We start from the raw sequence: 14,707 nt of genomic DNA on the forward strand, positions 1-14,707 counted from the left end.
ATACATTATGTTACCTCTGTGATACTTTGTACCCATACATTGTGTTATCTCTTATACTTTGTACCCATATATTTTAAGCCGCACTGAACCTGCTATCGAGCGGGATATAAATGCTACAAATAAATAAACTATGCTAATCTGCTGGATTATATACTTGTTTGTTAAGTTAAAATGATAATCCTTGCCTATGTGTTTAGCATTGTTTTCACCCTATGAGCCATATAATCTGAATATTGTTATTGAGAGTTTTATTTTAATAAAGGCTCTCTATATAGTTAGGATTTTTATGTTGTTGAAGCTATACATTATGGGCAGTAATAATTATATTTGAGATTTTTTTTTATATGTTGACAAGGTATGTATATGCATTGAATCTGTGAATGTATTGTAGAAACCTATGTGGTAAAGTTTGCATTTTTATTTGTATGTGATGTATTTTAATGATGATCTTTCTTATAGATTTATTGATTTTATGATATTTATTGTTTGTAGACCTCTGACAAAGGTTTTTCCGAAACTTGGCCAGGTTGGGTCCTGTTTTCATTAAAGTTGACATTTGGATAAACTCTTGCAGTGTTTGTCCTTCCTTAGATCATTACTGCTGTTTTGTTGTTTGTTCTGCTTCTGCAGTAGACTGTCTCCTATTTGTTTCTTCTTCAATTAGAAATAACTACAACATCACATTCAATACTATCAAGTAAGAGAAGGGATTTCTCAAAAATTTGATGAAAAGACCTCTGTTAGTCCTGGAAACTCAAGCTTCAATATGCAGAAAACAAGCCTGCCCAGGAAACACATCAATGGTCATAAAATTTTCAAGCTCCCTTTTGTTAAAAAAACAAATCCCATCTTCTACCAGAAACATTTTCTTCAAATTTTTAGCAATAAATTTTTATATGTAAATAGAAAAATCACAAGTACTTAGCATATTTTAAAGAACTGCATGGGAGTATTCCACAGATATACTTCTCTTCTTGGAAATGTGTGGCTATATATAGAAAAATGTCCGTGACAATTCAAATTCTTAAAGGGATAAATACTTTTGAAAATGCTCTCAACTACCATACAAACTTAAGAAGCTTAGAAAAAAGTTTTCCACTCCACTAATGCATTCAGACCATGTGCTTTGGATGAATGTAACTGAAAAATCCATTTCTGTTCTCTTCGGAGTAAGTGGTGATGAAAATCTGCTCCCTGAATTGGGGGCTGCAACTGTTCAATCACCCACCATCTGAAGTCTTTGAAAATATGATTACAGGAGGAGTAGAGCTGTACTATTGGAGCCTCTAGTCTGTTTCTTGTCAAACAACTTTTATGTTCTGAAATCCTGGTTTTAAAGGGTCTCAGTGTTTGACCCATATAAAGTTTATTACAAGGACATCAAATTGCATAAATAACTCCAGTAGAAGTACAGGATGTTAATGCGGTCAATTTATAAAGCTTATTATCAAAAGGATTTATAAATGTACTGCCCTCCTCATTTATGTCACAAATTTGGCATTGGCCACATTTAAAATGACCCACCCTCCCACTACTCAATGCAGGCTGTGAAGGTACTGCAAACGTTTTAATAGAGCAAATAAATTCTTGAATATTTCTATTCCTAGAAAAAACTACTATTCTACATTTTCAAACTGTGGATGAACTTTCAACACATGCCAGTGCTTCTTCACTACTTTTGCATATTGTCTAACTCTTTGAGTGTTTTGCAATACAGACACTATAGAATTTGATTGTGCATCTTTCTTGTGATACTCTGCTCGCGAGGATTGTATAACGCTCTCTTATACGAGTGCTTTATTATTGAAAAAGGATATCTACTAGAGAGCAGTTAGTTTTTAAGTCCTGCAGCTTTTTGTTTAAATTCGCAAGATTTGTGAAAAAGACAAACTGTTCTTTAAGTATAACGGATAAGAACTTGAATGGTGAAGAAAGGTTTTACGATTTGTCACTTTTGTAAATACACTAGTCATAAATTTGATTCCCATTATGTGACACTTCTACATCTAGAAAAAATATTAGTCTTTCTCCAATTCATTGTAAATGGAATGGAAAATAAAATGCTTGAAGCTTTTCTACTGAATCATTCCACAATAAGATAACATTGTCAATGTACCTACACCTCAATGACACTGAAGAAAAAATGAGGTGCCATAAACAAATTCATTTTCAAAAGAGGCCATGGAAAGATTAGCTAAGGAGGGAGCACAGGTTGTACTCATTGCCACGCAAGAAATTTGTTTATAGATGGTATTCTGGAACAAAAAGTAATTATTTTTTAAAGAAATTGATTGTAACTGCAACAGGAAGGACGTTGGAACTAGATGTGAAAACGGACATGCGGCAAAATGAAAATGGCGGCGCGTCCATTTTGGGTCTGAGACCTTACTGCCAGCCATTGACCTAGCAGTAAAGACACGGTAAGCAGGCGGTAATGACCTACATACACCAAATGCCACTTGGCACGAGTCCATTATGCGCACCCGAAAATTAAAAAAAATATATTTTTCAGACATGTGTATCGGACGTGTGCCAAAAATGAAATTACCGCAAGAGCTGCACGGTAGTCGGGCGGTAATTCCATTTTGGCACTTTGGGTGCATGTAGATGCTTATGCGGCGTAATAAAAGGGCACCTTAGTCACCCTTTCAAGGAGCAAACCCTGTGCTGACACAATTGGATGTCCAGGAGGTGTTTGTTGATTTTTATAGATTTTTGGTAAAGTATAGAAAAAAAGAACCACTGAATGTAAGAGATTAAATAATTAAACTAGCTAGATGTAAAAAAAAAACCATTCAACCGTGTCTCTTGTGTTAAACGTTTAATCCGCTGTTGTAAATCTATAGTAGGATCATCTGTTAACGGTATATAAGTGGATTTGTCCGATAATTGTCCTAAAATCTCTGTATTATATTGCTGAGAATTTTGTATAACAATTGCGCCACCTTTGTCTGCTCGGCATATTACTATCTGATCCTGCTGTCTAAGATGATCTAACGCAGCTCTCCCTTCCTTTGACGTATTCCAGGAATAAAAAAAAACTTATGATCTTCAATCTGTTGGATTTCCCTAAGAACATATCTAACATAGCAAATATGGCATCATAATGTGTCTGCTTAAATCGTGCTCTTCTGCTAAAATAAGTGTGTGGAGGTTTAAGAATGGAGCACATTGAACTGATATTCAGTTTTCTGCTACCTTAAATATAACATGGTTGTCCAAAGCTTTATTTTCCACATCAGTTTTAATACAATACATTATTCTCTATGTTTCTGTGGATACAAAAGCCTTGCTTTTTATCACTTTCTAGACATTATGGGCTAGATTCTATATATCATGCCTAAAAAATCGGTGCTGAAAAAATACGCCTAGGCATCCTATATAATAAAATGCACCTCCAACATTCTGAAGCTGACTGCATGGCTGAGGCATTCCTGCTCTCTGTATCCATCTCCTAAATTGACATCACGTACTTCCGGGTTCGTCACAAGCAGAAGTGACCAACCACACGAGGTTTCTCGGCTTCAGAATGTTGGAGGTGCATTCTATTAAATAGGATTGGTCAGTTCCTTGAAGCACAGCCAGAGCTCAGCGTCCTGCACAGTAACGCTCAGACACCAGAGGGAGGGAGGGGGGGCCTGACACCAGAGAGAGGGGGGGGGGAGGTATCTCTGTCACACACACACACTCTCTCTCTCACAGTCAATGAAGCATATTTTCAAAGCACTTTGGGAGGCTAAGTTCCATAGGTTTCTATGGAACTTTGGGAGGCTAAGTGCTTTGAAAATGAGAATGTCTTTCTCTCTCTCACTCTCACACACTGTCTCTCACACACTCTATGTCTCACACTGTTAATCACATTCACTCTCTTTGTGTCACACATAGGCATATTTTCAAAGCACTTAGCCTTCCAAAGTTCCATAGAAACCTATGGAACTTTGGAAGGCTAAGTGCTTTGAAAATAAGCCCGACAGTCACTCACACACTCTCTTGGTCTCATACACTCAGTCTCACAGAGAGTCTGTGTCTCACACACACTCTTTCTCTCTCGCACACACTGTATCTGTATGAAACACACTCTCTCACACACACACACACACACACTCGCACATTCACTCTCTCTCTCACACACAGTCTCTCAAACATACACACTCCGAGGAAATCCTTGCTAGCGCCCGTTTCATTTATGTCAGAAACGGGCCTTTTTTACTAGTATTATATAAAGTATGCCTAAATTTAGGCATATTTTATAGAATACTCCTAAATTTCCACATGGTTGATAGAATATGCCAAGTGCCTGTCCGCTTGGTGTAAATGCCGACACCTAAATTAGGCATGGACCAGGTGTAGTCTATAACAACACGCATAGATTTTAGAAATGCCCATGCCTCCTTTTCAAGTATGTGACTTCGAATTTATGCACATCATGTTACAGAATACACTTAGACAGTTGTGCACGTAAATTCGAATTAATGCCAATTAGTGTTAATAATTGCTTGTTAGTTGGCAAATATTGGCGCTGATTTGCTTTTTAACTAAGTTGTGCACGCTAATCCAGAATATAACCAAATTTCTGCGTACAAGTTGCACTATTTAGAATCCAGGGGTATGTGGGAATTTCTTTTCATTTTAGAAAGTGAAATTCAAGAAACAGTCACTATTGATTTCTTTTAAATTGTATTTTATGTTTTGGAAGAGTGTTCAAATATTGTAGGGTTGAAATTTATTGCTGTTTTTTGTCTGATACCAAATTTAGCGGCCATTGTATCCCGGAAAAAGAAGAGGAGAATGGGAACGTACAGCCTGGTTCCCAAGAAGAAGTCCAAAGTGTTAAAACAGAGAACAGTGTTAGAGATGTTTAAGAGCATTGCTCAGTCTTCTACAGGTGCCAAGGTGAGGAGATCCTTGGATAATATAGAAACAGGCTTCTAGTCTATCTTTATGAAGGCTTACATTTCCCAATGTCTTGTTTTATAACTTGCAATATATTTCTTGACATCAGGCATTTGGCAGTAACTTACTTTATTCAATCTGGAGGATTTTTTAATGTTTGAATACCTTTTATTGATTTTGAAACCATGTCAGTATATGCAGAGAGTGGCTGCAGAGAACAAATCAGAATATAGTCACAAAATAATAATGAGAACCATACAGCCAGCCTCTAGCAAGTACACATCCCCTCCTAACCCAAACCTCCCTTCCCTCCAAACCTCAAAAGAAATCCCTCTCCCTTGAACAAAGCAGAGCTAACTATCTTAAACATCCAAATCATTTAAAAGGATGGAACGCACACATGGGGACAATGTATCCAAATATGGTGTCCAGATTTTGAGGAATCTGTGTTTCATCTTAAGTCCTCTCGCATCCACTGAAATTCCAATCTGGAGGATTTTTTACATTGAACTTTTTTTTGCAAGTAAAACTAAAGTAAACTAAAACTTTTTTTTTTTTTTTTTGCAAGTAAAACTCCCAGAATCACCTAGTTGTGGAAATAGAAGTACTAAATAGAGACGGTTAACAAAACATAGGAAACACAAAGTTTTATACATGTAATATCACAACTAACACTTCCTTCTAGCTGTAACTTTATTTGTAAACTTTTGTGTGGTTTTATGTGTAACTCTAGAAATCAAGTGGCCATTGTTAATTAATATAATTTAGGCTGCTGGTATTATTAACAGGCATCAAGAAAGTTTGAGGCATCGTGCTCACTCTGAGCACAATCCCTGAGTCCATACAACCTGATTATTCTCTGTTGCATAGCTGAAAGAAGAAAATGTGCTCTCTTTTTTGCGGCCCCTTTCTTATGGAATTATTTGCCCCTTTCCATTTGAGTTGAATTGTCCCTTAAAAATTTTAAATCTACTTTAAAAACCTGGCTTTTCCATCATGCATTTGACTCCACATAGGCTGATTGCAGTCTTCTGTCACTGTGTTTATGTTCTCCTCTTCTTTCTTTTCCTTACTCTCCTCCCCTCCCTATCCTTCACCTTCCTTCCCTAGCTCTATATCTCTTATTCCTTTCCCTACAATCATTCCACTTTGCTTTTCCTGTTTTCTTTAGGCCTTAATGGAAGTGCTCTTTCCCACTATTGTTGTGATTTTAGGCTATAAACCACCTTGATCTACATGTTAACAAAGGTGGTATAGCAAATGTGAATAAACTTTAAACTTTAAATTCAGGGGCTGCTAGTCCTCTGTGATGAGGGGCTTTGCCTTTTGTGTGTGAGGGGAGGAGGGTTATGTGACTCTCTCACCTTCCTGCTAAGAACATACATTGGTATAGCATTGTCTTTTTATTTTGTCCCTTAGATTGGGAAGGACCTGGCTGACACCAGCCTTCATATGAATGGTGAGAATATAGATATGGATTCGGAAGAGGAGGACTCAGACGAGATGGAAGATGATGATGATCATGGAGCAGAACAGCCAGCCATATTAACTAATGAGAACAAAACTAAAGAGCCAATGCTGGATGCAGATAGGACTAAAAAGGTACTGCAGTCCAAAGATTGCAGAACACCTGCCTTTCTGCTCTTTTTGTACAATTTCCAATATGGGAAGAATTGCAAGGGCAGACCCTTTAAATAGAGGAGAAGTATTTATTGGTATACTAATGAGTTAAAATCACATCTGACACGGCCTTGTTTCGCCCTACATGGGCTGCATCAGGGGCATATAATATTGTAAAAACAAGTGAAACAACAATAATAAGTCATACGTTTAAAATGAACATTAAAAATGATTTTTCTCCAAGAACACGCAAGACAGCTGTATGTGGATATGTCACCAATAGAGCGTTATAATTTTCTAGAAGCTTTTTGCAGTCCTGACCATGTATGCGTGTTTGCTTTCTCACCTATCTATGTCGTGTGGCATCAGCAGTTCCTTTCTGTGTAGCTGAGAGGATGCTTGTATTCTCTTCAGCGTGATTTTTTACTTGCGGCCTTTTTCCCTTGTGTGAGTAGGGCAGGACTATTTCCCCTTTTTGTTTCTTCTCTTCCTTTTAGTAGGTTTTTGGCCTTTTTAAGTTTTATTTTCCTCGCTCTATGGCTAGCTTAAGCCTGAACTCAGCTGGGATTTCCCTTCTTAAAGAAAAAAAAATCGAGCTGATTGATGTCACTTGCTATTTTTCCTCTGATGTCCCTAAACGTTTCCACTGGTTTTAAAGGTTATCAATAGAAATCAAACAAAATAAAACATGGAAAAGAAAATAAGATGATACCTTTTTTATTGGACATAACTTAATACATTTCTTGATTAGCTTTCGAAGGTTGCCTTTCTTTGTCAGATCGGAAATAAGCAAATGTGTTAGTTGATAGTATATATAAGTGAAGCATCAAAGCATTTCAATGACAGTCTAGCAAGGTGGGGGTGGGTAGGAGGTATGCATGGATACATCAAAGCATTTCATTTCATTGATAGTCTAACAGGATGGGTGTGGGTAAGTGAGAGGAGAGTGATAAACAGAGAAATACAACTTTATGGTTTATAATGGGCTAGAAAACCCAGATTCCTGTTAAGTCCTGTCTGTTGGGTGTCAAAATATTCAATCATTCTGACTTCAAAGGTCTTACGTTCCTGTATTGTTTTAAAGTTACCTTTCAGGATTCTTACTGTGAAATCACTGGTGCAGTGTTCTGGTCCTGTAAAGTGTTGGCCCACAGGGGTGGGAATCTGACTGGCACCAGCTTTCTTCATGTTGTCTATGTAAATTGAATCTTGTCTTAAGCATTTGGCCTGTTTCTCCAATATAGCATTCTTCGTTACATTTTTTACACTGAATGATATATACCACATTGGAAGATGAGCATGTGAAAGATTCCCTTATGTTGAATGTATTTCCTTTGTGAATGACTGTGGGGTCCTGTGAAATGTTTTGGCATAGCTTGCAGCTGGAAATGTTACAGGGAAACGTGCCCTTTTCTTTTTCAGTCTGTGTTGGGAGTTTACTTCTGATTAGCTTGTGTTTTAAGTTGGGTGGCTGTCAGAAGGCCAGCACTGGTGGGGATGGGAATATCTTTTTCAGTAATTCATCCTCCTGGTGTAGAGGCTGTAGGTCTCTTATGATTTTCCTCAGTTTCTCCAGCTCTGGGTTGTATGTAACTACAAGGGGGATTATGTCTGTGGCTTTCTTTTCTTTGTACTGTAGCAGATTTTCCCTGGGTGTTTTGAGGGAGGAGGCAGTATTCCTGGAGATTATTTTGGGGTTGTAGCCTTTCAGTTTGAAGGATGTGGGCAGGATTTCAAGGTGTCTGTCTCTATCCCCTGGGTCAGAGCAGATATGGTGGTATCTTGTGGCTTGGCTGTAAATAAGGTAAAATTATGTCTTACCTGATAATTTTCTTTCCATTAGTCCCTCAGATCAATCCAGAGACTTGTGGGTTATGTCCCTCCACTAGCAGGTTAGATAGAGAGAACACCGAAGTTCGCCCACAAGAGGGCATGTGCAGCCAGCCTCACTTCAGTATACGATACTAAAGCAGTAAGAAATCATTTGAACCATAGTTCACTCTCCTGCCTCTCAAAAAGAGCAAATAATCTGAAGGAAAACCCTCCAGCTGCTTCACAGTAACAACTGTTTTCCAAGAACTTGTTGAATCCAAACTTCCAGACCAACAGAAGAACGCGAACCTAAACCCACATGAACTATACCAAACTCTGCCATATATACATCATACAGAATCAGCTAATGTGCACCCCAGGGAGGGCCTCTGGATTGATCTGAGGGACTAATGGAAAGAAAATTATCAGGTAAGACATAATTTTACCTTCCATAGCGTCCCCAGATCAATCCAGAGACTTGTGGGATGTACCAAAGCAGTCCTCAAGAAGGGTGGGACCGCATACTCCCTGAAGACAGCACCGAAGCGCTGAAAAACGCATCCTGACACGCCGCAACATAAAGTCGGTAATGTCTAGCAAAAGTGTGTACCGACGGCCAATTAGCCGCTCTAGAAATCTCGTCCGACACCAGCGGGTACTCTGCAACGGACGTGGCCTGAGCTGTAGTCAAATGCGCACGAATCTGAAGAGGAATCGGCTTCCCCGTGGAAGATATGCAGAGCCGATCGATTCCCATAGCCATCGAGCGATCGTAGTCTTAGAAGCTATCTGTCCCTTTTGTGTGTCCCGCAAACAGGACAAAGAGCTGAACTGACTTCCGGAAGGAATTAGTAACCTCTAAATATGCGAGAAGAGCCCGTTGACATCCAAACAATGCAACTGGCGAAAACCCTCTGGGTAATCTTCCTGCTTGAAGGTTGGTAAATGCACTTCCTGATTAAAGGTGAAAATGCGAAATCACCTTCTGCAGAAACAACGGAACCGTACAGACCAAGACACCACCTTCCGAAAAACGCAGAAAGGGATCCCTGCACGTCAAAGTCTGCAGCTCCGATACCCTTCTGGCCGAAGCCATGGCCACCAAAACCACCGTCTTCAACGTGAAATCCTTCAAAGAGGTCTTACTCAGAGGCTCAGATGGGGGCCCACTGTAACGTCCTCAGTACTAGGTTCAAACTCCATTCCAGTACCATCGGCATCTGAGGGGGTCGAACATGACTAACGCCCCGGAGAAAATGAACCACATCTGGATGAGCGGCCAACGATCGACCACCTAACTGGCCTCAGAAACAGGGCAATGCTGCCACCTGTACCTTAGGAGAGCTCAAAGAGAGGGCCTTCTCAAGCCCCTCTTGCAAGAAGGCTAAGATGGATGCGAGAGGAGCCGACTCTGGCAAAATGGCTTAGGACGAGCACCAAGCAAAGGTTCGCCAGACCCTAGCGTACGCTGAAGAAGTAGATCGCTTGCGTGCTTGCAGCATCGTCCCAATCACTGACTCCAAAAACCCTCTGCGTCTGAGCTGCGACCGCTTAAGCCAAGCCGTAAGACCAAATGGAATGGAATCCTGCATGATCACTGACCCCTGAATCAGAAGATCAGGAACGTCCGACAGCCGCAACGGGTCGTCTATCAACAGATGCACCAAATCCGCATACCAAGGACGCCTGGGCCAATCCGGAGCCACCAGAATGACCACTCCTGAATGCTGCGCGATCCTGCCAATCACCCGACCGAGCATGGGCCATGGAGGAAAGACATACAGGAGATCCTGCGGCCACCTTTGCAATAGTGCAACTATTCCTTCGGACCCGAATTCCCTACTACTACTACTACTATTTAGCATTTCTATAGCGCTACAAGGCATACGCAGCGCTGTACAAACATAGAAGAAAGATAGTCCCTGCTCAAAGAGCTTACAATCTAATAGACAAAAAATAAATAAAGTAAGCAAATCAAATCAATTAATGTGAACGGGAAGGAAGAGAGGAGGGTAGGTGGAGGCGAGTGGTTACAAGTGGTTACGAGTCAAAAGCAATGTTAAAGAGGTGGGTTTTCAGTCTAGATTTAAAGGTGGCCAAGGATGGGGCAAGACGTAGGGGCTCAGGAAGTTTATTCCAGGCGTAGGGTGCAGCGAGATAGAAGGCGCGAAGTCTGGAGTTGGCAGTAGTGGAGAAGGGAACAGATAAGAAGGATTTATCCATGGAGCGGAGTGCACGGGAAGGGGTGTAGGGAAGGACGAGTGTGGAGAGATACTGGGGAGCAGCAGAGTGAATACATTTATAGGTTAGTAGAAGAAGTTTGAACAGGATGCGAAAACGGATAGGGAGCCAGTGAAGGGTCTTGAGGAGAGGGGTAGTATGAGTAAAGCGACCCTGGCGGAAGATGAGACGGGCAGCAGAGTTTTGAACCGACTGGAGAGGGGAGAGGTGACTAAGTGGGAGGCCAGCAAGAAGCAGATTGCAGTAGTCTAAACGAGAGGTGACAAGGGTGTGGATGAGGGTTTTGGTAGAGTGCTCGGAAAGAAAGGGGCGGATTTTACGGATGTTGTAAAGAAAGAAACGACAGGTCTTGGCGGTCTGCTGGATATGAGCAGAGAAGGAGAGAGAAGAGTCAAAGATGACCCCAAGGTTTCGAGCTGAGGAGACAGGGAGAATGAGAGAGCCATCAACAGAAATAGAAAACGGGGGGAGCGGGGAGGTGGGTTTGGGGGGGAAAATGAGAAGCTCGGTTTTGGTCATATTTAATTTCAGGTGGCGTTGAGACATCCAGACAGCAATGTCAGACAAGCACGCTGAAACTTTGGTTTGGATGCAAGGTGAGATATCAGGGGTAGAAAGGTAGATTTGGGAGTCATCAGCATAGAGGTGGTAGGAAAAGCCATGGGATGAGATTAATGAACCAAGGGAAGAAGTGTAGATAGAAAAGAGGAGGGGACCAAGAACAGAACCCTGAGGTACACCGACAGGCAGAGGGATAGAAGTAGAAGAGGATCCACCAGAGTGAACACTAAAGGTGCGGAGGGAGAGGTAGGAAGAGAACCAGGAAAGGACAGAGCCCTGGAATCCAAGTGAGGACAGGGTATCGAGAAGTATGCTGTGATCGACAGTGTCAAAAGCAGCGGAAAGATCAAGAAGAATGAGGATGGAATATTGACCTCTGGATTTAGCCAGTAATAGGTCATTGGAGACTTTAGTAAGCGCAGTTTCAGTTGAGTGGAGAGGGCGAAAACCAGATTGTAATGGGTCAAGAATAGCATGTGAGGAGAGAAAATCAAGGCAGCGGCGGTGAACAGCACGCTCAAGTAATTTGGAGAGAAAAGGAAGGAGGGAGATGGGTCGGTAATTAGAGGGACAAGTAGGGTCAAGTGAAGGCTTCTTAAGGAGAGGTGTGACCACAGCATGTTTAAAGGAAGCAGGGACAGTCGCAGTGGAAAGTGAGAGGTTGAGAATGTGACAGATAAAAGGAATAAGAGTAGGAGAGATGGCATTAAGAAGGTGGGTGGGAATGGGATCAGAGGAACAGGTGGTACATTTTGAGGAAGAAAGGAGAAGTGTAGTTTCCTCAATAGTAACTTCAGGAAAGGAGGAAAGGGAATGAGGGGAAGGAGAGAGAGGGGAACGGACTAGTGGAGGGAGAGCTGGTGAGGTAGAGAAAGCAAGGTTTATCTTTTGAACCTTGTTGTGAAAGAATTCAGCAAGGGTCTGAGGAGATAATGAAGGGGGAGTTGGGGGAGGGGGCACCTTGAGGAGAGAGTTCAATGTGGTGAAGAGAAGTCGAGGATTAGAGCCAAGAGAGTTGGTCAGTTGGATATAATAATCCTGTTTGGCACGTAAAAGAGCAGATTGGAAGGAGGTCAGCATGAACTTAAAGTGTAAGAAATCAGCAAGGGCCCGAGATTTCCGCCAGAGGCGTTCGGCGGAGCGGGTACAGGAACGTAGGTAGCGGATATTAGAAGTCAGCCCCTGCTGAAAAAGCGAGGCACTTTGGCATTGGAATAACGGGCCATTAGATCCAGTACTGGCATCCCCCAATGAGATGTGATTCGGTCGAACACTACTGGAGAGAGCTCCCACTCCCTCACATTCAACTATTTCCGGCTGAGGAAATTCGCCTGCACATTCAGGACTTCTGCGATGAGAGCCGCTGACAAAATAGCCACATTTCCACCCAGCGGCAAAAGGCAAGCGCCTCCGTTGACAACTGAGCGCTCCGAGTGCCCCCTTGACGATTGACATAAGCTACTGCTGTCACATTGTCGCAAAGGGCTCATACCGACTGGTTCAGCACCAAAGTCTCAAAGGCTTGCAGTGCCAGCCGAATCGCCTGCAATTCCAGAAGATTGATTGACAACCGAGCCTCCAATGGACTCTGATGAAGCAGGTTGGAACTACAAAACAAAAAGAACACATTCCCATTCCCCAATTGCAACTGGGGACAGACTCGACTGTGCCTAAAGGAAGAAACGTTGGCAAGGTGGCAAGAACTGCCTGACAGCGTTTGAGCTTGCATGTAGACTCCAAAAAAATCTGTAGTGAAGTCCAGGTTGTAACTGTGCAATAGAAAAACTAAGACACATCTGAGCTGAGGTAATCTTGGTCCACTCCTCCTGAAACCAGCACAGGAGTCCTGCCTGAGGACTGAACTGAGACTCCAGCATTGGAAGATGCAGCAGGCGTAGGCTGACCTGGAGTTGAAACAGAGCTCATTATACCAGCAGCCAGGTGGCTTGTTGTAGTGGAAGTGGAAACCCTGAAAGTGGTTTTCCTGGCTCCACAAAACCTATGACCAAACCAAGTGGATTAAAAATCAGCCTTAAACTCATTCCTTGGCAATCTCCGAGACTTGGAAGTCCCTCAGGTCTTTACCCAACTGCCCTAGATCTTCTCCTGTCCCAAGATTACTTCCAAAAGGCAGGTTGCCAAATGTGACTTGGAAGCCACATCAGTGGTCTGATGCCTAAGCCAGCGCTAACTTCTTACTGATAGAGACAAGAATTGGCTGGTGTGACTGTGCCCTATAACTGCTGTGCATTGGAGCTAACAAGTATGGCTGAGAACCAGAGACAGAATATGGCTGTTGCACCATTGCATACTACAAAAAGCAAGCTGCAGTGGATCGTGAAACAGCAGCCCTAGAGCTCTGTGCTTACTCTCAGCTGATTGCAACAACTATTAAGCTACCTCTACACTGAAGTAGCTCCTGGACCACTCCCCATGAAATTTAGGTAACCCCATACCACGAAAAGATGCCAAAAACACCATAGAAGCAATTATTATTATTAGCATTTGTATAGCGCTACCAGACACACACAGCGCTGAACACCTGTTACAAAGAGACAGTCCCTGCTCAAAAGAGCTTACAATCTATGTAAATCTATGTAGAGGTACCGGGTACGCTGCAGATACCAGGTAGCTGAGGCTAATATGCAAAGGTGTGGCCAGTATCAGTGTGCAAAGAGAGAGAGAGAGAGAGAAGGGCAATCTTTAGTACTGAAGAGTTCTGAAAATTGTTCCAGTCATGTAAGAACTACTTGGCCAGGCAAGCAATAAGAGAATGAAATAAAATATGCCCCACTGGAAATCTAGCTGAGTCCACAGTTTCTAATAGGATGGATAAAACCAGCCTTGAACCTGTAACCTTCAGGCTGAAAGGCCAGCCACCCTCCTCAATAAAACTAGTTTGATGTAAACAATACACACACACACACCAAATGCCACCAGGGGAGCACAGAGAGTGCAGGATCACCATCAGGGTTGCCAGGTGGAAAATTTTTTTCCAGCCCGATGGAGCCCAAAAAACAGCCCAAAACCCGCCCAAACACAAACCCCGCCCCTGACACCCCCGCCCCCGCCGTCATCAACCCCGCCCCCGCCGTCACCGGCCCCGCCTCCCACGTCACCGGCCCCGCCTCCCCGTCATCGCCCCCGCCTCCCACATCATCGGCCCCGCCTCCACGTCATCCGCCCCGCCTCCCCGTCATCGGCCCCGCCTCCCACGTCATCGGCCCCGCCTCCCACGTCACTAACCCCGCCCAAAACGTCATTAACCCCACCCAAAAACGTCACTAACCCCGCCCCCCCGCGGCCGAAAAAACCGCCCTGAAGGCCAAAAACAGCCCAAAAAACCGCAACCCGCCGCGGGCAAAAATTTCCCGCGGCGGGTCGCGGAAAACCGCCCAATTGGGCGGTAAAACCGCCCACCTGGCAACACTGATCACCATGGAAACAGAGAGAAACCTGAGAGGCCTGCACTAGCATCAAAGTGTAACATTTCTCACAGAAACATGGAGTCAACAGCCCTAAGCCTGACTAACTAAACAAACTGTACTGCCATGCTCTGAGAAAGGGGAAGAGGGAAAGA

At 42.8% G+C, this 14,707-nt stretch overlaps 1 protein-coding gene across 11 annotated transcripts in view; it reads left to right on the forward strand.

Annotated features, from left to right (window-relative positions):
* EHMT1 (euchromatic histone lysine methyltransferase 1) overlaps positions 1 to 14,707 on the forward strand; it is a 698,071-nt gene that overhangs the window by 297,012 nt on the left and 386,352 nt on the right. For all 11 annotated transcript variants that reach the window (XM_030207091.1, XM_030207089.1, XM_030207095.1 and 8 more), the window contains 2 exons: positions 4,757 to 4,893; positions 6,313 to 6,495. In XM_030207091.1, the coding sequence (XP_030062951.1) occupies positions 4,757 to 4,893; positions 6,313 to 6,495 (320 nt within the window). The remainder of the gene's footprint in view (positions 1 to 4,756; positions 4,894 to 6,312; positions 6,496 to 14,707) is intronic.

Source organism: Microcaecilia unicolor, chromosome 6, assembly GCF_901765095.1.
Source record: "Microcaecilia unicolor chromosome 6, aMicUni1.1, whole genome shotgun sequence".
Taxonomy (NCBI): Eukaryota; Metazoa; Chordata; class Amphibia; order Gymnophiona; family Siphonopidae; genus Microcaecilia; species Microcaecilia unicolor.